Genomic DNA, 19829 nt, shown 5'->3' on the forward strand with positions numbered 1-19829 from the left:
TACTCCTGTTCAGGGATTTGAGCCTGAAAGATTCAGGAGTTCACCAAGCAAATAATCTCAAAAGTGCCTCTCTGAACTGCAGCCCCTGGAAGGCTGCCAGTTTCTTTGACATGGTTAACACACTCAAATCAACCTTAATTGATTCCCTGTGTCACTGTTATCAAAGATGTGCTCCTTGGGGTTCTCAGCCAAATGCAGCATCAGGCTTCAAACACAACCCTTTGCCCCCACTGTGATCCTCTGCCCCCCGAGACTCTGCAGGAGAAGGTCAGCAGCTGAGAAGAGAAAAGAGAGGAGAGAGAGAAACAAAAAAGGGAAAGAAAAAAAAAGAGGGGGAAAAAAGAGGGGGGGTGGGGAGAAAAAAAAAGGAAAGAGAAGGAAGAAAAAAAGAAAAAGGAAAAAAGAAGGAAAAAAAAAAAGAAGGACAAAAAGAAGGAAAAAAGGGAAAAAAGGAAAAAAAGAAAAAAGGAAAGAAAAAGAAAAAAGAAGGAAAGAAGGAAAAAAGGAAAAAGGAAAGAAAAAAAGAAAGAAAAAAGGGAAAAGAAGGAAAAAAGGAGAGCAAAATAGGAAAAAAAGGAAAAAAAGGAAAAAAGAAAAAAGGAAAGAAAAATTAAAAAAAGGAAAAAATGAGAACAAAAAAAGAAAAAAGGAAAAAAGAAAAAGGAAAGAAAAAAATTAAGGAAAAAGGAGAAAAGAAGGAAAAAGGAGAAAAAATAGGGAAAAAAGAAAAAAGTAAAAAGGAAAGGAAAAAGGAAAAAAGAAAAAAGGAAAGAAAAAGAAAAATGAAGGAAAAAAGAAGGAAAAAAAGAACAAAATAGGAGAAAAGGAAAAAAAAAAAGTAAAGAAAAGGAAAAAAGAAGGAAAAAAGGAGAACAAAAAAGGAAAACAAGAAAGAAAAAAGAAGGAAAAAAGGGAAAAAGAAGGAAAAAAGGAGAACAAAAAAGGGAAAAAAGAAAAAAAAAGGAAAAAAGAAAAATTGAAAGAAAAATAAATGAAAGAAAAAAGGGAAAAAGAAGGAAAATAGGAGAACAAAATAGGAAAAAAGGAAAAAAGAAAAAAAGGAAAGAAAAAGAAAACAGAAGGAAAAAGGGGAAGAGAAGGACAAAAAGGAGAACAAAAAAGGAAAAACAGGGGAAAAAGAAAAAAGGAAAGAAAAAGAAAAGAAGGAGAACAAAAAAATGAAAATAAGGAAAAAAGAAAAAAAGGAAAGAATGAAAAAAGAAGGAAAAAAGGGGGAAAAAAGGGGAAAAGGAGAACAAAAAAGAACAAAAATGAAAGAAAAAGAAAAATGAAGGAAAAAAAGAAAAAAAATGAGAACAGAAAAGGGAAAAAAGGAATAAGGAAAAAAGGAAAGAAAAAGAAAAAGGAAGGAAAAAAGGGGGAAAAGAAGGAAAAAAGGAGAACAAAAAAGGAACAAGAAGAAAGGAAAGAAAAAGAAAAATGAAGGAAAAAAGGGAAAAAAAAAGACAAAGAAAAAAAGAAGGAAAAAAAGGGGAAAAAAAAGGAAAAAAAAAGGACAAAAGAAAGAAGAAGGGGAAAAAAAAAGAGCAAAAGGGCAGTTTGGAGATGGTGAATTTCCAGCTCAGGAAGTGGCCTGCAGAGCAGGGTGCTGGCACTGAGGGACACTGCAGCACAGTGCTCCTGACCTTGCTGCTCCTGCTGCAGGGCAGAGCAGGGCCAGAAGGTGCTGTGTCATGCTCAGGGCCAGAAGGTGCTGTGTCATCATGCAGGGCTGCTGGCAGGCTGCAGGGGCAGGGCAGGGAGCAGCTGGAAGCCACACTGGAGAGCTGAGCTTTAATAATGCAGGCTGGCTGTGCCCTGCAGCAGCCCTGGCAAGGGCAGGCTGCCAGCCAGCTGGCTGGAGAGGCGCTGCAGGCCTGTGTGACCTGCTTCTGATTAGTGCTGGGGAGATGGCAGCTGGTGGGGACACAACCAAGGCACTGCACCTCAGCACCCAAAGCAGGTTCCAAGAGCATCCCTTGGGCACAGGCAGGTGCCTGCTGCAGGGATGGTACCAGAGGGGGATGACTCCAAGTCAAGGTGCTGCTGACATGAGGAACAGGGACATGAAGAACAGAGACATGAGGAACATGGAGGCTGCAGTGGATGCTCAGAGAAGGAGGAGCAGAGGGCTGGAGCTGCCCTGCTCTGGAGACAGCCTGAGAGAACTGGGGTTGTTCAGGCTCTGAGAAGACCTCATTGTGGCCTTCCAGGATCTGCACGGGGCTACAGGAAAGCTGGGGAGGGACTTTGGAGGGTGTCAGGGAGGGATAGGACTGGGGGGGATGGAGCAAAACTAGAAGTGGAGAGATTGAGATTGGCTGTGAGGAAGAAGTTGTTGCCCATGAGGGTGGTGAGAGCCTGGCACAGGTTGCCCAGGGAGGTGGTGGAAGCCTCCTGCCTGGAGGTGTTTGCAGCCAGGCTGGATGTGGCTGTGAGCAACCTGCTGTAGTGTGAGGTGTCCCTGCCCATGGCAGGGGAGTTGGGGCTGGCTGATCCCTGAGGTCCCTTCCAGCCCTGACAGCTCTGTGATTCTATGGACCTGAGGAACATGGACCTGAGGAACATGGTCCCTTGGGGGCTGTCATGCCCTGGGACAGGCTGCCCAGGGCACTGGTGGAGCCCCCATCCCTAGAGGGGTTGCAAAGCTGGTGCTGTGGCTTAGTGGTGAGCTGGCAGTGCTGGGTGAAGGGTTGGACTTGGTGGTCTGCAAGGTGCCTTCCCCCCTGAAGGACTCCATGATTCCATCAGCTGGCCCTTCCTGCTCTGGCTGCAGTGCAGAGCAGGCAGCCCACAGGCTCCTGTGTCTCTGTGCTCCTGACAGGCAGGAGGGCAAGGTCAGCCTCAGGCCTGTTCAGGGAGCTGCCTGGCTCTGCATGGCAGGGGTTTGCCTCTGCTGGAGGAGCTCAGGGAGGCAGTGCTGAGCCTGGAGGTGAAGTGGTCACCAGGAGCATAGAATAGAGTAGAATGGAATGGAATGGAATGGAATGGAATGGAATGGAATGGAATGGAATAGAATAGAATAGAATAGAATAGAATAGAATAGAATAGACCAGACCAGGTTGGAAGAGACCTTCAAGATCATCAAGTCCAACCTATCATCCAACACCACCTAATCAACTAACCCATGGCACCAAGCACCCTGTCAAGTCTCCTCCTGAACACCTCCAGTGATGGTGACTCCACCACCTCCCTGGGCAGCACATCCCAGTGGCCAATCACTCTCTCTGTGTAGAACTTCCTCCTAACCTCCAGCCAGGAGGCTCTAGAAGAGGAAGGAGTGCTCTGCCTGGCAGAGCAAGCTCCCATTCCAGAGGGGTTTAGGAATCTGCAGGAATTGCTGTTTTGGCAGCATCAGCCAGGAAGACACCTGTCACCCAGGACATGATGCTTCCCTCCTCCCTGCCCTCAGCAGGACATTTTGGGACCTCCCTCTGTTCACACTGCAGCAGAGTCTGCAGCCTCTCCCATGAAGCACCACAAAGTGAAGCAGGATTTAAAGAGGACCAACACAGTTCCTAGGAGCTGTGGAGTTGGTGCTGGCACAGTACTGAAGCTGCTGCTTCAGAATCATCCCAGCCCTCACTGGAAAGAATTTCTTCCTAATCTGCAGCCTAAATCTCCCCTCTGTCACCTTCAATCTGTTGCCTCTTATCCTGGCACTCCCAGCCCTTGTCCAAAGTCCCTCCCCAGCTCTCCTGGAGCCCTTCAGGTACTGGAAGGCTGCTCTAGGGTTGCCTTGAAGCCCACCCTGCACAGTAACTGCCTGTCACCAGGGCACCCAAGGGTATCAAACCTCCCTCTGTTCACACTGCAGCAGAGTCTGCAGCCTCTCCCATGAAGACACCACAAAGTGAAGCAGGATTTAAAGAGGACCAACACAGTTCCTAGGAGCTGTGGAGTTGGTGCTGGCACAGTACTGAAGCTGCTGCTTCAGAATCATCCCAAGCAGGCTCCTTTTAGGAATGGGCCAGGAAAGTGTGCAGCCAGGAGTCCAGAGCAAAACAGAGCAAAGAGAAAGCAACTCTCCTTGCCCACACCTACCTGCAGGGAGGAGGCTCAGCTACTCCTTGAGAGCAGCTGAGGAGCTGCAGGCAAACAGCCTCTGCAAGTCAGGGCTCATGCAGCTCCCTGGGGGCACAGGACTGTGGAGGCAGTGCCAGTGAGGAGAGCTCAGGCTCCCACAGGGGTGGAGGAAGTGCTTGTTGAGGGCCAGCTGCTTGTTATTGGCAGTAAAATCCAAGCTGGAGCACACATTCTGTCCATCTTCTGCCTCAAGATAGGGCCTGGAGCATATGTCCTGTGAGGAGGGGCTGAGGGAGCTGGGGGTGTTGAGGCTGGAGGAGAGGAGGCTGAGGGAGAGCTCCTTGCTCTCTGCAGCTCCCTGAAGGGAGGTTGGAGTGAGGAGGGGACAGCCTCTGCTCCTTGGTGGCAAGGGACAGGAGCAGAGGCAATGGCTCCAAGCTGCCCCAGGGGAGGCTCAGGCTGGAGCTCAGGAAATGTTTCTGCCCTGGAAGGGATCTCAGCCATTGGCAGAGGCTGCCCAGGGCAGTGCTGGAGTCCCCATCCCTGGGGGTGTTCCAGCAGCTGTGGCCCTGGGGCTTAGGGACATGGTTTGGTGCTGAGCCTGCAGTGCTGGGTGGAGGTTGGAGTGGCTGAGCTGGGAGCTCTCTTCCAAGCAGATCTACCCTGTGGCTGTGTGATCAAGTCTGTGGTGTTTACTGGTGCAGCATTCACACAGATCTCAACATAGCTGAGGTTCTGCAAGCCTGGCAGAGGCTGCCCAGGGAGGTGTTTGCATCCCCATGCCTGGAGGTGTTTCAGAGAGGCAGAGCTGTGGTGCTGAGGCCCATGGCTCAGCCCCAGCCTTGGCAGAGGTAGGAGGATGGTTGGGCTGGGTGAGCTGAAAGGGCTTTTGCAACCCAAAACTTGTGTGTGTCTTACAGTTGTGCAGTTTGACCAGTGGAGAAACCCTGCCCTGCAGAGCAGGAGCCAGGCTGCCAGGAGGCACATCCATGCCTGCAGCTGTGTCCCACACCCCCCTGGGCCCACTCCTGCCACACACCTCCAGTGAGAGCATTCATTGCTCTGCCACCCGGGAGGGGCAGTGCAGGGAGGAGCATCCCCAGGCCTGCAGCTGCCAAGCATCCCTGCTGAATGCTGGCCAAGGAACCCGACTTTAATTACAAGCTGCAGCCCTCCACACAAACCAGAACGTTCAGCACTGACATCAGAGCTGCTCTGGCGCTCACAAGAGGCAGTTAATTACAGCTGTTAATTACAGCTGCGCTCTGCTCGGCCCCAGAGACTGGCTCCAGCCTGTGCACAGCAGCTCTAGACAGGGCTCCTTTGGCAGGCAGGGGGCTGTCACTGCCAGGGTGGCTGGGCACAGCCACAGAAGCCCCCAGGTCTGTCACTGGTGATTTGCTTTCATTGCAGCAGAGGTCCGTTTTGTACTTGGCAAAGAAAAGGCCTTGCAATTACAGCCCATAATGGTCCTGTCCCCACTGCTGTGAGCTGCAGGGATGGGGGGTGCCAGCTGAGCCAGGCAGGTCTATCATGGGTGCCAGTGCAGTTTCCTGCAGAGCCAGTGTGCCCCTACACCTGCCCTGCCCAGTGTGATGCACACAGTGCCACAACCAGGGCAGGGCAGGGCTTGGAAGGGACCTCTGCAGACCCCTGAATCCAACCCCCCTGCCGAGGCAGGGTCAGCTGGAAAAGGCCACACAGGAACACATCCAGGTGGGGCTGGAGTGCCTCCAGAGATGGAGACTCCAGCACCTCTCTGGGCAGCCCAAGGAAGGCACAAACCTTCCTTACTTACCCTCTTCAACCTGCAAGCTCCCAGCACACTCTGGCACAACCTTTCCTTCCTTGCCCTTGGAGACCATTCCTCACTTTCCAAATGTCTTGGCCACACCTCTGGTCAAGCTGGAAACCCCCAGCTGGCTCCTCTTTTTTTTGCAGTAGGATTACAGTTATGGACCTCCAAAAGCTGTGGTTAAGCAGCATGAGGTGAAGAGGGCATCAAACACTCACTCTTGGGTGGACACCTCCCATGCAGGGCTTGGAAGGGACCTCTGGAGATCATCCAGCCCAACCCCCCTGCCAGGGCAGCATCACCCAGGGCAGGGCACACAGAACACATCCAGGTGGGGTTGGAAAGCCTCCAGAGCAGGAGACTCCACAGCCTCTCTGGGCAGCCTGCTCCAGGGCTCAGCACCCTCACAGGGACAAAGTTTTCCCTCCTGTTCCCCTGGCTCATCCTCTGCTCCAGCTTGCCCCCAGTGCCCCTTGTGCTGTGCTTGGCCATCCCTGAGCAGAGCCTGGCTCCAGCCCTGCACATCTTCATCCCCAGCAATGAGGGCAGCCCTCAGCTCCTCTGCTCCAAGCTCCCAGCCCCAGCTCCCTCAGCCTGTGCTCACAGGGAGATGTTCCATGGCCTGCAGCAGCTCTGTGCCTCTGTGCTGGACTCTCTCAAGCAGTTCCCTGAGGTCCTTCTTGACCTGAGGGTCCCAGAACTGGAGATATTCCAGATGTGGCCTCAGCAGGGCAGAGTAGAGGGGGAGGAGAACCTCTCTGACCTAGTAACCACCTGCCTTCCAATACACCTCAGGATACCATTGGACTTGTTGGCCACTACCCTGGCTGCCCTGTTTTGACTCACCCAACCATGTGCATCTCAACACCAAGCTGATAAGGTCTGAGGTGCTCCTGGAGGACCCAGAGTGCCTGGTGCACATCTGCAGCCTGAGGAAGGGCAGGAGCCCAGCAGTGGCTGCTAAAGCTGCGCTCACTTCGGCTGCTGCTCTGCAAGGTCTCTGAGGGCAGGCAGCTCCCTGCCCATCACAACAGGTAAATCAAAACCTAACAAGTATTTCCCCACCCAGATGGAGCTGCTATGGAAGGCTGACACTTTGTGGGCTGGCAGCCAAGAACTACCTTGCCCACTCCAAAAGCCAAAGTGGCTGAGAGCAAGCAGGGGACAGACTGAAGCTCTCATTTGCAGGCTTAGCACAAGCACAGCCTCAGAGCTCAGTGAAGTCTCCCTCTGCCACAGTCAGGGCACTCCTGCCAGCCAGGAGAGAAGCTTTCCAATCTACATGAAACACTTCACAGCCATTTCTTGTGAAGTAGGAGCACCCAAGAGCATCTCAATCCAATAAAGGCCAGGGCTGGGGGGCAGAAAAGAAACTGCAAGGACTGCACCTCGGCATACAGCAGCAATGTCTTAAACAGCAGCTTCTCTCCCAAGCTAAGGGAGAACACTTCAGACCTCAGGGTTTGAAGGCACAGAACCACTGAACTGTTTGGGCTGGCCCTCTGAGGTCACCCAGTCCAACCTCAACCCAGCCCCACCATGGCCACCAAACCCTGGCCCCAAGGGCCATGGCCACAGCTCGCTGCAACACCTCCAGGCATGGGGACTCCACCACCTCCCTGGGCAGCCTCTGCCAAGCCCTGACCACTCTTCCAGCAGAGACATTTTGCCTCCTCTCCAACCTAAGCCTCCCCTGGCACAATTCCAGGCCATTCCCTTTCCTTCTATCACCTGAGCCTAGGGAGCAGAGCCCAACCCCCACCTCACTGCAGCCTCCTCTCAGGGAGCTGCAGAGAGCAATGAGGTCTCCCTCAGCCTCCTCTTCTCCACACTCAACACCCCCAGCTCCCTCAGCTGCTCCTCCCCAGCCCTCTTCTCCAGACCCTTGTATGTAGATAAGAGGACTAAGTCACCACTTTAGATAACAACCAAACCATAACAAACCAAACCAAACCATAACAAACCAAACCAATCCATACCAAACCAAATCAAATCAAACCAAACCAAACCATACCAAATCAAATCAAACCAAATCAAACCAAACCAAACCAAACCATACCAAATCAAATCAAACCAAACCAAACCATACCAAATCAAATCAAACCAAACCAAATCAAATTAAACCAAATCAAATCAAACTAAACCAAATCAAACCAAACCAAACTAAACCAAATCAAATAAAATTAAACCTAATCAAATCAAACTAAACCAAATAAAATCAAATTAAACCAAATCAAATCAAACTAAACCAAATCAAACCAAACCAAACTAAACCAAACCAAACCAAACCAAATCAAATCAAATTAAACCTAACCAAATCAAACTAAACCAAATCAAATCAAATCAAACCAAATAAAATCAAATTAAACCAAATCAAATCAAACTAAACCACATCAAACCAACCCAAATCAAATCAAACCAAATCAAATCAAACCAAACCAAATCAGATCAAATCAAACTAAACCAAACCAAATCAAACCATACCAAACCAAACCCTCCCAACCCAACTTTCCCCTGCTGCCTGCTCCTCCTCTGGGTGCCTAACTCAGAGCCACCTTGCAGCAGTCCTGCAAAGCCCCCAGGCAGAGTACAGCTGCAGAAAGGCTCCAGAATAGAATAGAATAGAATATTCCAGAAGCCTCCCAGCACAGGAGCCAGGGAGTCAGAGGTCAGAAGGAGGAGCAGTGATGTGTTTGCATGGCTAGAGTGAAAAGCACAGAGGCTGTGCTCGCAATTGTGCAAGGAAGGGAAGGACTAGGCCATGGGGAAACAAAGACCTGGGAAACAAAGGCTCCACCAGACACCCAAGGGCTGTTCCAAGGGCTGAGTGATAAGCATCAGAGGACAATGCAGCTTTGTGACTTCAGAGGAGCCCTAATGAGCATCCTCCTGGTTTTTAATAGATGCCAATTAGAGGAAGTATAAATTTTCCCCTGGATGCAAGAGAATGAAGGCATTGTTCTGAGAGGCCTTTCATCTGCAGCAGGGATGAAAGACAGCAGTGAATAAAAGCCTCCACTTGGGCAATACCTCCACCAGGCTGTTGTTACATGCCCTGCCACACGGCTGTCAGTCAGAACAAAGCACTCCCCAGCAGCTCTTTGTTAGCAGATTAAAGACAGTAACAGTGAGAATAGTTAACAGTAATTAATGATCTTCTTCATACACAGCCCAGTGTAACCTTGGCCTTCCAGAGGCTGCCACCCCAGTGCTGCCTGTGCCACACTGCACTCTGCACATCACTCACCATGTATGAAGGGAAGATCAAAACCCTCTTGTGTTTGCCACATGGCCACTGGGGATCATCTAAAAGGTTGGGGTCGTACTCAACAAAGTCTCCCAGGTCACTACCTAGAAAACAAGGGGAAATAGAAGGCAGGAGCTGGTGACATCAAGAAACCTCTGCACTGAACAGGAGGGGCAAATGTGTTCACAGATAATCAGAAAGCCATGGAATGGTTTGGGTAAGGGCAAGGAGGCTGGGGAGGGGTCTGGAGCACAGCCCTGTGAGGAGAGGCTGAGGGAGCTGGGGTTGCTTAGCCTGGAGAAGAGGAGGCTCAAGGGAGACCTTCTTGCTCTCTCCAACTCCCTGAAGGGAGGTTGTAGCCAGGTCTCTTCTCTCTAGCACCCAGCAGCAGAACAAGAGGACACAGTCTCAAGCTGTGCCAGGGGAGGTTTAGGCTGGAGGTGAAGAGAAAGTTCTTCCCTGAGAGAGTTGTTAGCCATTGGGATGTGCTGCCCAGGGAGGTGGTGGAGTCCCCATCCCTGGAGGTGTTCAAGAGGGGATTGGATGTGGCACTTGGTGCCATGGTTTAGTCATGAGGTCTGTGGTGCCAGGTTGGACTTAATGATCTTTGAGGTCTCTTCCAACCTTGGTGATACTGTGACACTGTGATACTGTGGTTGGAAGGGAGCTCAAATATCATCCAGCTCCAAGCCCCTGCCATGGGCAGGGACACCTCCCACCAGCCCAGCTTGCTCAAGGCCTCATCCAACCTGGTTTTGAACACAGGGGTTGGAAGTGACCTTGAAAGATCATTGATTCCAACCCCCCTGCCAAGGCAGCATCACCTAGGGCAGGGCACACAGAACACATCCAGGTGGGGTTGGAAAGCCTCCAGAGCAGGAGACTCCACAGCCTCTCTGGGCAGCCTGCTCCAGGGCTTAGCACCCTCACAGGGACAAAGTTTTCCCTCCTGTTCCCCTGGCAGCTCCTCTGCTCCAGCTTGCCCCCAGTGCCCCTTGTGCTGTGCTTGGCCATCCCTGAGCAGAGCCTGGCTCCAGCCCTGCACAGCTTTATCCCCAGCAGTGAGGGCAGCCCTCAGGCTCCTCTGCTCCAAGCCCCAGCTCCCTCAGCCTGTGCTCACAGGGAGATGTTCCACTGCCTGCAGCAGCTCTGTGGCTCTGAGCTGACTCTCAAGCAGTTCCCTGAGGTCCTTCTTGAACTGAGGGCCCCAGAACTCCCAGAGCAGGAGACTCCACAACCTCTCTGGGCATCCTGCTCCAGGGCTCTGTCACCCTCAGGGTGACAAAGTTTATCCTTATGTTTACATGGAAAGAATTCCAGGCTGGGAGCCTCCACAGCTTCTCTGGGCAACCTCTTCCAGTGCCTCACCACCCTCAGGGGCAAGAATTGCTTCCTAATGTCTCATCCACCTGAAGGGAGGTTGTAGCCAGGTGGGGTTGGTCTCTTCTGCCAGGCAAGCAGCAGCAGAACAAGAGGACACAGTCTCAGGCTGTGCCAGGGGAGGTTTAGGCTGGAGGTGAGGAGAAAGTACTTGAGCAGCCCTTTGCCCACAGGGGTGGCTGCTGGACACTGGAGCCCAGCCCTGCTGTCACCTCTGCCATGCTCAGGGCGGAAGGAAGCCAGCCCATGGCTTCAGCACCCAGACACAAACCCCCAGCTGCTAAGGTGGGTTTTGAAGGCCCTTGATCTCTGCTGCTTTAGGCTGGAGGTGAGGAAGAAGTTCTTCCCAGCAAGAGAGATTGGCCACTGGGATGTGCTGCCCAGGGAGGTGGTGGAGTCCCCATCCCTGGAGGTGTTCAAGAGGGGATTGGATGTGGCACTTGGAGCCATGGTTTAGTTGTCAGGAGGTGGTGGGTGACAGGTTGGACTTGATGATCCTTGAGGTCTCTTCCAACCTTATTGATTCTATGATTCTATGATCTAAATCCAGCTTCTTCCAGCTTGAAGCCATCACCTCCTGTCCTGTCACTCCAGGTCTCTGTCATAAGTCCCTCTGCAGCTCTCCTGTAGCTGCCTGCAGACAGCAGAAGGCTGCTCTCAGGTGCCCCAAACTCTAACTCTGAGTATTTCCCTATCTCACCACAAACACAATCTGCACAGCCACAGAGGGCCTGCAGCCCCTCAGCTACCTGCCACAAGTGAATTCAAGGCCTGGAGCACTGCAAAGGCTAGGAATGGCCTTCCCTCCTGGCAAGAGGCTTCCATCTGGTCTCTGCAGATGTTTTGATGTGTTTGATTTAAGATGAGGCAATCTTTCCAGCATACAGTGCTTGGGCTTGGTGCCTGCTGCTGTCAACACAGCCCCTCTGCAGCCTCAGAGAGGTCAGCAGTGTGAGCTGCCCCTGCAGCCTCTGACTACTGTGTTGCCACTGCAGAGTTTCCACAGCAAAGGAAGGGAGGCAGTGATGAACAGGAGGAAGAAACAATGCTGTTGACAGCAGGAGGCATGCCAAGGGCCATCAGGGGCTGCCAGCACCACCAGCAGCCTTGTGAACTTTCCATCACCCAGCAGCCAGCTCTGCCAAACAGGGAATGAGCTCTGACCCACCCACAGCCTGAGACTAGATCTTACCCACAGATCCAGAGAATGGGCTGGGGTTGGCAGGGACCACAAAGCTCATCCAGCTCCAACCCCCTGCCATGGGCAGGGACACCTCCCACCAGCACAGCTTGCTCAAGGCCTCATCCAGCCCTGAACACCTCCAGGGAGGAGGCAGCCACAGCCTCCCTGGGCAGCCTGTGCCAGGCTCTCACCACCCTCACTGCAAAGAATTTCTTCCCCCTCTGCCACCTTCAATCCATTCTCCCTCATCCTGTCACTCCCAGCCCTTGGCCAAAGTCCCTCCCCAGCTCTCCTGGAGCCCCTTCAGGTCCTGGAAGGATGCTCTAGGGTTGCCCTGCAGCCTTCCCTTCTCCAGGCTGAACAGCCCCAACTCTCTCAGCCTGTCCCCACAGGGGAGGTTCTGCAGCCCTCTGATCATCTTGGTGGCCTCCTCTGGAGCCTCTCAGGCAGCTCCAGGTCCTTCTTGTGCTGGGGGCCCCAGAGCTGGAGGCAGTGCTGCAGGTGGGCTCTGAGCAGAGCAGAGCAGAGGGGCAGAATCCCCTCCCTGTGCTGTTCAGGACATGGCCTTCATTCAGCTTTAAGTTAAGCAATCAAAAGAGGCCAAAAGAAGCTATCTGCCCACCCTGCACAGTGACTGCCTGTCACCAGGGCACCCAAGGGTATCAAACCTCCCTCTGTTCACACTGCAGCAGAGTCTGCAGCCTCTCCCATGAAGCACCACAAAGTGAAGCAGGATTTAAAGAGGACCAACACAGTTCCTAGGAGCTGTGGAGTTGGTGCTGGCACAGTACTGAAGCTGCTGCTTCAGAATCATCCCAGCCCTCACTGGAAAGAATTTCTTCCTAATCTGCAGCCTAAATCTCCCTTCTGTCATCTTCAATCTGTTGCCTCTTATCCTGTCACTCCCAGCCCTTGACCAAAGTCCCTCCCCAGCTCTCCTGGAGCCCCTTCAGGTACTGGAAGGCTGCTCTGAGGTCTCCCTGCAGCCTTCCCTTCTCCAGGCTGAGCAGCCCCAGCTCCTGCAGGCTGATACTCATCACTGCCAGTCTCAGTCATTAAGAACAACACACTTCATTGAGTATTTGTTAGCTTATTGTTCACTGCAGCACATGTCTTGTTGGCAGAGGAAAACTTGTTGAGTGTTTGGTGAGCAGAGCAGCTGGAATCAGCCTGCTCTGTTCTGTTCTGCTCTGTTCTTGAAGCCCACCTGGGCTTCACCTTGCAGAGGCCAGTGCAGGCACAGCTCTGTCTGGGACAACAGAAAGACCTTGCAGCAGATTTCCATTGGACCCATTTTGATCTGCTCATTACATCCACACAAGGAAAACCCAGAGAGAGAGGCATGGAATTGTTTTGGATTGGGAAAGCCTTCTAAGATCTTCAGTTCCAACCATCACCCCAACCCCACCATGGCCACCAAGCCCTGGCCCCAAGGGCCATGGCCTCTTATCCTGTCACTCCCAGCCCTTGTCCAAAGTCCCTCCCCAGCTCTCCTGGAGCCTTTCAGGTACTGGAAGTCTGCATGAGCTCTCCCTGCAGCCTTCTCTTCTCCAGGCTGAGCAGCTCCAACTCTCTCAGCCTGTCCCCACAGGGGAGGCTCTGTAACCTCTGTTCATCTTCATGGACTCCTCTGGAGCCTCTCCAGCAGCTCCAGGTCCTTCTTGTGCTGGGGGCCCCAGAGCTGGAGGCAATGCTGCAGGTGGGGGCTGAGCAGAGCAGAGCAGAGGGGCAGAATCCCCTCCCTGTGCTGCTCTGGGTGCAGAAGTGTGCAGCCAGGAGTCCAGAGCAAACCAGAGAGCAAAGAGAAAGCAACTCTCCTTGCCCACACCTACCTGCAGGGAGGAGGCTCAGCTACTCCTGGAGAGCAGCTGAGGAGCTGCAGGCAAACAGCCTCTGCAAGTCAGGGCTGATGCAGCTCCCTGGGGGCACAGGACTGTGGAGGCAGTGCCAGTGAGGAGAGCCCAGGCTCCCAGAGGGATGGAGGAAGTGCTTGTTGAGGGCCAGCTGCTTGTTATTGGCAGTAAAATCCAAGCTGGAGCACACATTCTGTCCATCTTATGCCTCAAGATAGGGCCTGGAGCACATGTCCTGTGAGAAGGGGCTGAGGGAGCTGGGGGTGTTGAGGCTGGAGAAGAGGAGGCTGAGGGAGACCTCCTTGCTCTCTGCAGCTCCCTGAAGGGAGGTTGGAGTGAGGAGGGGACAGCCTCTGCTCCTTGGTGGCAAGGGACAGGAGCAGAGGCAATGGCTCCAAGCTGCCCCTGGGAGGCTCAGGCTCCCAGAGGGGTGGAGGGTGTCAGAGCCACGCTGCTTGGGGAGTTACCTGCATCAATGCTGCCCTGGGTGCTGCTGGCCCTGGCCAGGGAGAGGCTGCGGTGGCTGGCGGTGCGGAACTGGGCGAAGGAGGAGGTGGAGTCGATGGTGTTGCGCCGGGCGCCCAGAGCGTTGGTGGGGAACAGGAACTGGGTGTAAGAGACAGTCTGCAGAGAGAGGCAGAACAGGCAGAGGCAGCTGGGCTGCAATCCCCCTCCCCCAGCAGGGAGACTGCCAGCCCAGCTCGGCTGGAGCCGAATGGCAGCGCTGTTCAGAGGCAAACCTCCCCCTGCCATGGACTGCAATGGAGAGCTGCAGCATCGCCAGGGGCTGCAGCACCAACCAGCACAGAACCCCCTGCTGCAGAGAGCAAGGACCCTGCCCCCCTGCCCCCCAGGCACTGCCCAACAGGCAGGAAGCAGCAGGGGAAAAGGAGCTGCCAGACTGCACCAAAACAATGCAGCCAAGGCCAAGCAGAAGCAGCTGTGTCTCCTGACAGGGCATGAAGAGAGCAGAGAGGAGATCAGAGGAAAGTCCCCAGAGTATCACAGTATCACAGTATCACTTAGGCTGGAAAGGACCTCGAGGATCATCGAGTCCAACCTATCAACACAGACCCCATGACTAGACCATGGCACCAAGTGTGTTCAGGCACAAGCAGCCTGAGCAGAGAATCACAGACCCAGAGACTAAGGAGGCAGGAAAAGGCCTCAGAGAGTATGAGATCCAACCCATGACCTAACACCCAACACCTCCTGACAGCCAAAACATGGCTCCAAGTGCCACATCCAATCCCCTCTTGAACACCTCCAGGGATGGGGACTCCACCACCTCCCTGGGCAGCACATTCCAATGATGAATGACTCCCTCTGGGAAGAACTTTCTCCTCACCTCCAGCCTAAACCTCCACTGGCACAGCTTGAGACTGTGTCCTCTTGTTCTGCTGCTGCTTGCCTGGGAGAAGAGACCAACCCCCACCTGGCTACAACCTCCCTTCAGGGAGTTGGAGAGAGCAAGAAGGTCTCCCCTGAGCCTCCTCTTCTCCAGGCTAAGCAACCCCAGCTCCCTCAGCCTCTCCTCACAGGGCTGTGCTCCAGACCCCTCCCCAGCTTTCTTGCCCTTCTTTGGACACCTTCAAGTCTCTCAATGTCCTTCTTGAACTGAGGAGCCCAGAGCTGGACACAGGACTCCAGGTGTGGCCTCAGGAGCACAAATCTCTCCCATGGAAGAGTTCAGAATGAATTTGACCTTCCCTCTCCACACAGAATCGAAACACGGAGCTCCCCTCAGCACCAGCATGGCACAGAGCTCCCCTCAGCACCAGCATGGCACAGAGCTCCCCTCAGCACCAGCATGGCACAGAGCTCCCCTCAGCACCAGCATGGCACAGAGCTCCCCTCAGCACCAGCATGGCACAGAGCTCCCCTCAGCACCAGCATGGCACAGAGCTCCCCTCAGCACCAGCATGGCACAGAGCTCCCCTCAGCACCAGCATGGCACAGAGTCACCCTCAGCACCACCATGGCACAGAGCTCCCCTCAGCACCACCATGGCACAGAGTCACCCTCAGCACCACCATGGCACAGAGCTCCCCTCAGCACCACCCTGGCACAGAGTCACCCTCAGCACCACCCTGGCACAGAGCTCCCCTCAGCACCACCATGGCACAGAGTCACACTCAGCACCAGCATGGCACAGAGCTCCCCTCAGCACCAGCATGGCACAGAGTCACCCTCAGCACCAGCATGGCACAGAGCTCCCCTCAGCACCACCCTGGCACAGAGCTCCCCTCAGCACCACCCTGGCACAGAGCTCCCCTCAGCACCACCATGGCACAGAGTCACCCTCAGCACCACCATGGCACAGAGCTCCCCTCAGCACCAGCATGGCACAGAGCTCCCCTCAGCACCACCATGGCACAGAGTCACCCTCAGCACCAGCATGGCACAGAGTCACCCTCAGCACCAGCATGGCACAGAGTCACCCTCAGCACCAGCATGGCACAGAGCTCCCCTCAGCACCACCCTGGCACAGAGTCACCCTCAGCACCACCCTGGCACAGAGCTCCCCTCAGCACCAGCATGGCACAGAGTCACCCTCAGCACCACCATGGCACAGAGTCACCCTCAGCACCAGCATGGCACAGAGTCACCCTCAGCACCACCCTGGCACAGAGTCACCCTCAGCACCACCATGGCACAGAGCTCCCCTCAGCACCAGCATGGCACAGAGTCACCCTCAGCACCACCATGGCACAGAGCTCCCCTCAGCACCACCATGGCACAGAGTCACCCTCAGCACCACCATGGCACAGAGCTCCCCTCAGCACCACCCTGGCACAGAGTCACCCTCAGCACCACCCTGGCACAGAGCTCCCCTCAGCACCACCATGGCACAGAGTCACACTCAGCACCAGCATGGCACAGAGCTCCCCTCAGCACCAGCATGGCACAGAGTCACCCTCAGCACCAGCATGGCACAGAGCTCCCCTCAGCACCACCCTGGCACAGAGCTCCCCTCAGCACCACCCTGGCACAGAGCTCCCCTCAGCACCGCCCTGGCACAGAGTCACCCTCAGCACCACCATGGCACAGAGTCACCCTCAGCACCACCATGGCACAGAGCTCCCCTCAGCACCAGCATGGCACAGAGCTCCCCTCAGCACCACCATGGCACAGAGTCACCCTCAGCACCAGCATGGCACAGAGTCACCCTCAGCACCAGCATGGCACAGAGTCACCCTCAGCACCAGCATGGCACAGAGCTCCCCTCAGCACCACCCTGGCACAGAGTCACCCTCAGCACCACCCTGGCACAGAGTCACCCTCAGCACCACCCTGGCACAGAGCTCCCCTCAGCACCACCCTGGCACAGAGTCACCCTCAGCACCACCCTGGCACAGAGCTCCCCTCAGCACCAGCATGGCACAGAGTCACCCTCAGCACCAGCATGGCACAGAGTCACCCTCAGCACCACCATGGCACAGAGTCACCCTCAGCACCAGCATGGCACAGAGTCACCCTCAGCACCACCATGGCACAGAGCTCCCCTCAGCACCAGCATGGCACAGAGCTCCCCTCAGCACCAGCATGGCACAGAGTCACCCTCAGCACCAGCATGGCACAGAGCTCCCCTCAGCACCAGCATGGCACAGAGCTCCCCTCAGCACCAGCATGGCACAGAGCTCCCCTCAGCACCAGCATGGCACAGAGTCACCCTCAGCACCACCATGGCACAGAGCTCCCCTCAGCACCAGCATGGCACAGAGCTCCCCTCAGCACCAGCATGGCACAGAGTCACCCTCAGCACCAGCATGGCACAGAGTCACCCTCAGCACCAGCATGGCACAGAGCTCCCCTCAGCACCACCCTGGCACAGAGCTCCCCTCAGCACCACCCTGGCACAGAGTCACCCTCAGCACCAGCATGGCACAGAGTCACCCTCAGCACCACCCTGGCACAGAGCTCCCCTCAGCACCAGCATGGCACAGAGTCACCCTCAGCACCAGCATGGCACAGAGTCACCCTCAGCACCAGCATGGCACAGAGCTCCCCTCAGCACCACCCTGGCACAGAGTCACCCTCAGCACCACCCTGGCACAGAGCTCCCCTCAGCACCACCATGGCACAGAGTCACCCTCAGCACCACCATGGCACAGAGTCACCCTCAGCACCAGCATGGCACAGAGTCACCCTCAGCACCACCCTGGCACAGAGTCACCCTCAGCACCAGCATGGCACAGAGTCACCCTCAGCACCAGCATGGCACAGAGTCACCCTCAGCACCAGCATGGCACAGAGCTCCCCTCAGCACCACCCTGGCACAGAGTCACCCTCAGCACCACCCTGGCACAGAGTCACCCTCAGCACCACCATGGCACAGAGTCACCCTCAGCACCACCATGGCACAGAGCTCCCCTCAGCACCACCATGGCACAGAGCTCCCCGCAGCACCACCATGGCACAGAGCTCCCCTCAGCACCAGCATGGCACAGAGTCACCCTCAGCACCACCATGGCACAGAGTCACCCTCAGCACCACCCTGGCACAGAGCTCCCCTCAGCACCAGCATGGCACAGAGCTCCCCTCAGCACCAGCATGGCACAGAGTCACCCTCAGCACCAGCATGGCACAGAGCTCCCCTCAGCACCACCCTGGCACAGAGCTCCCCTCAGCACCAGCATGGCACAGAGCTCCCCTCAGCACCAGCATGGCACAGAGCTCCCCTCAGCACCACCATGGCACAGAGCTCCCCTCAGCACCACCCTGGCACAGAGTCACCCTCAGCACCAGCATGGCACAGAGTCACCCTCAGCACCACCATGGCACAGAGTCACCCTCAGCACCACCCTGGCACAGAGCTCCCCTCAGCACCAGCATGGCACAGAGTCACCCTCAGCACCACCATGGCACAGAGTCACCCTCAGCACCAGCATGGCACAGAGCTCCCCTCAGCACCACCCTGGCACAGAGCTCCCCTCAGCACCAGCATGGCACAGAGTCACCCTCAGCACCAGCATGGCACAGAGCTCCCCTCAGCACCAGCATGGCACAGAGTCACCCTCAGCACCAGCATGGCACAGAGTCACCCTCAGCACCAGCATGGCACAGAGCTCCCCTCAGCACCACCCTGGCACAGAGTCACCCTCAGCACCACCATGGCACAGAGCTCCCCTCAGCACCAGCATGGCACAGAGTCACCCTCAGCACCAGCATGGCACAGAGTCACCCTCAGCACCACCATGGCACAGAGCTCCCCTCAGCACCAGCATGGCACAGAGTCACCCTCAGCACCACCATGGCACAGAGTCACCCTCAGCACCAGCATGGCACAGAGCTCCCCTCAGCACCAGCATGGCACAGAGTCACCCTCAGCACCACCCTGGCACAGAGCTCCCCTCAGCACCACCATGGCACAGAGTCACCCTCAGCACCAGCATGGCACAGAGTCACCCTCAGCACCACCCTGGCACAGAGTCACCCTCAGCACCAGCATGGCACAGAGCTCCCCTCAGCACCACCATGGCACAGAGTCACCCTCAGCACCAGCATGGCACAGAGCTCCCCTCAGCACCAGCATGGCACAGAGTCACCCTCAGCACCAGCATGGCACAGAGCTCCCCTCAGCACCACCATGGCACAGAGCTCCCCTCAGCACCAGCATGGCACAGAGCTCCCCTCAGCACCAGCATGGCACAGAGTCACCCTCAGCACCAGCATGGCACAGAGTCACCCTCAGCACCACCATGGCACAGAGTCACCCTCAGCACCAGCATGGCACAGAGCTCCCCTCAGCACCACCCTGGCACAGAGTCACCCTCAGCACCAGCATGGCACAGAGCTCCCCTCAGCACCACCCTGGCACAGAGCTCCCCTCAGCACCAGCATGGCACAGAGTCACCCTCAGCACCAGCATGGCACAGAGCTCCCCTCAGCACCACCCTGGCACAGAGTCACCCTCAGCACCAGCATGGCACAGAGCTCCCCTCAGCACCAGCATGGCACAGAGTCACCCTCAGCACCACCCTGGCACAGAGTCACCCTCAGCACCAGCATGGCACAGAGCTCCCCTCAGCACCAGCATGGCACAGAGCTCCCCTCAGCACCAGCATGGCACAGAGTCACCCTCAGCACCACCATGGCACAGAGTCACCCTCAGCACCAGCATGGCACAGAGCTCCCCTCAGCACCACCATGGCACAGAGTCACCCTCAGCACCAGCATGGCACAGAGCTCCACTCAGCACCACCATGGCACAGAGCTCCCCTCAGCACCACCATGGCACAGAGTCACCCTCAGCACCACCATGGCACAGAGTCACCCTCAGCACCAGCATGGCACAGAGCTCCCCTCAGCACCAGCATGGCACAGAGCTCCCCTCAGCACCAC

The 19829-nt window shown here is 55.5% G+C and overlaps 1 protein-coding gene across 1 annotated transcript in view; it reads right to left on the reverse strand.

Annotated features, from left to right (window-relative positions):
• Nucleotides 1-19829, reverse strand: part of CABLES1 (Cdk5 and Abl enzyme substrate 1) — a 123544-nt gene that overhangs the window by 10203 nt on the left and 93512 nt on the right. The window contains exons 6-7 of the mRNA XM_068165464.1: nt 13952-14108; nt 9069-9172 (exon numbers count right to left, since the gene is read on the reverse strand). Coding sequence (XP_068021565.1) covers nt 9069-9172; nt 13952-14108 — 261 coding nt within the window. The remainder of the gene's footprint in view (nt 1-9068; nt 9173-13951; nt 14109-19829) is intronic.

This window comes from Melanerpes formicivorus, unplaced genomic scaffold (genome assembly GCF_026170545.1).
Source record: "Melanerpes formicivorus ecotype bairdi unplaced genomic scaffold, bMelFor1.0.p_v2 SCAF_89, whole genome shotgun sequence".
Taxonomy (NCBI): Eukaryota; Metazoa; Chordata; class Aves; order Piciformes; family Picidae; genus Melanerpes; species Melanerpes formicivorus.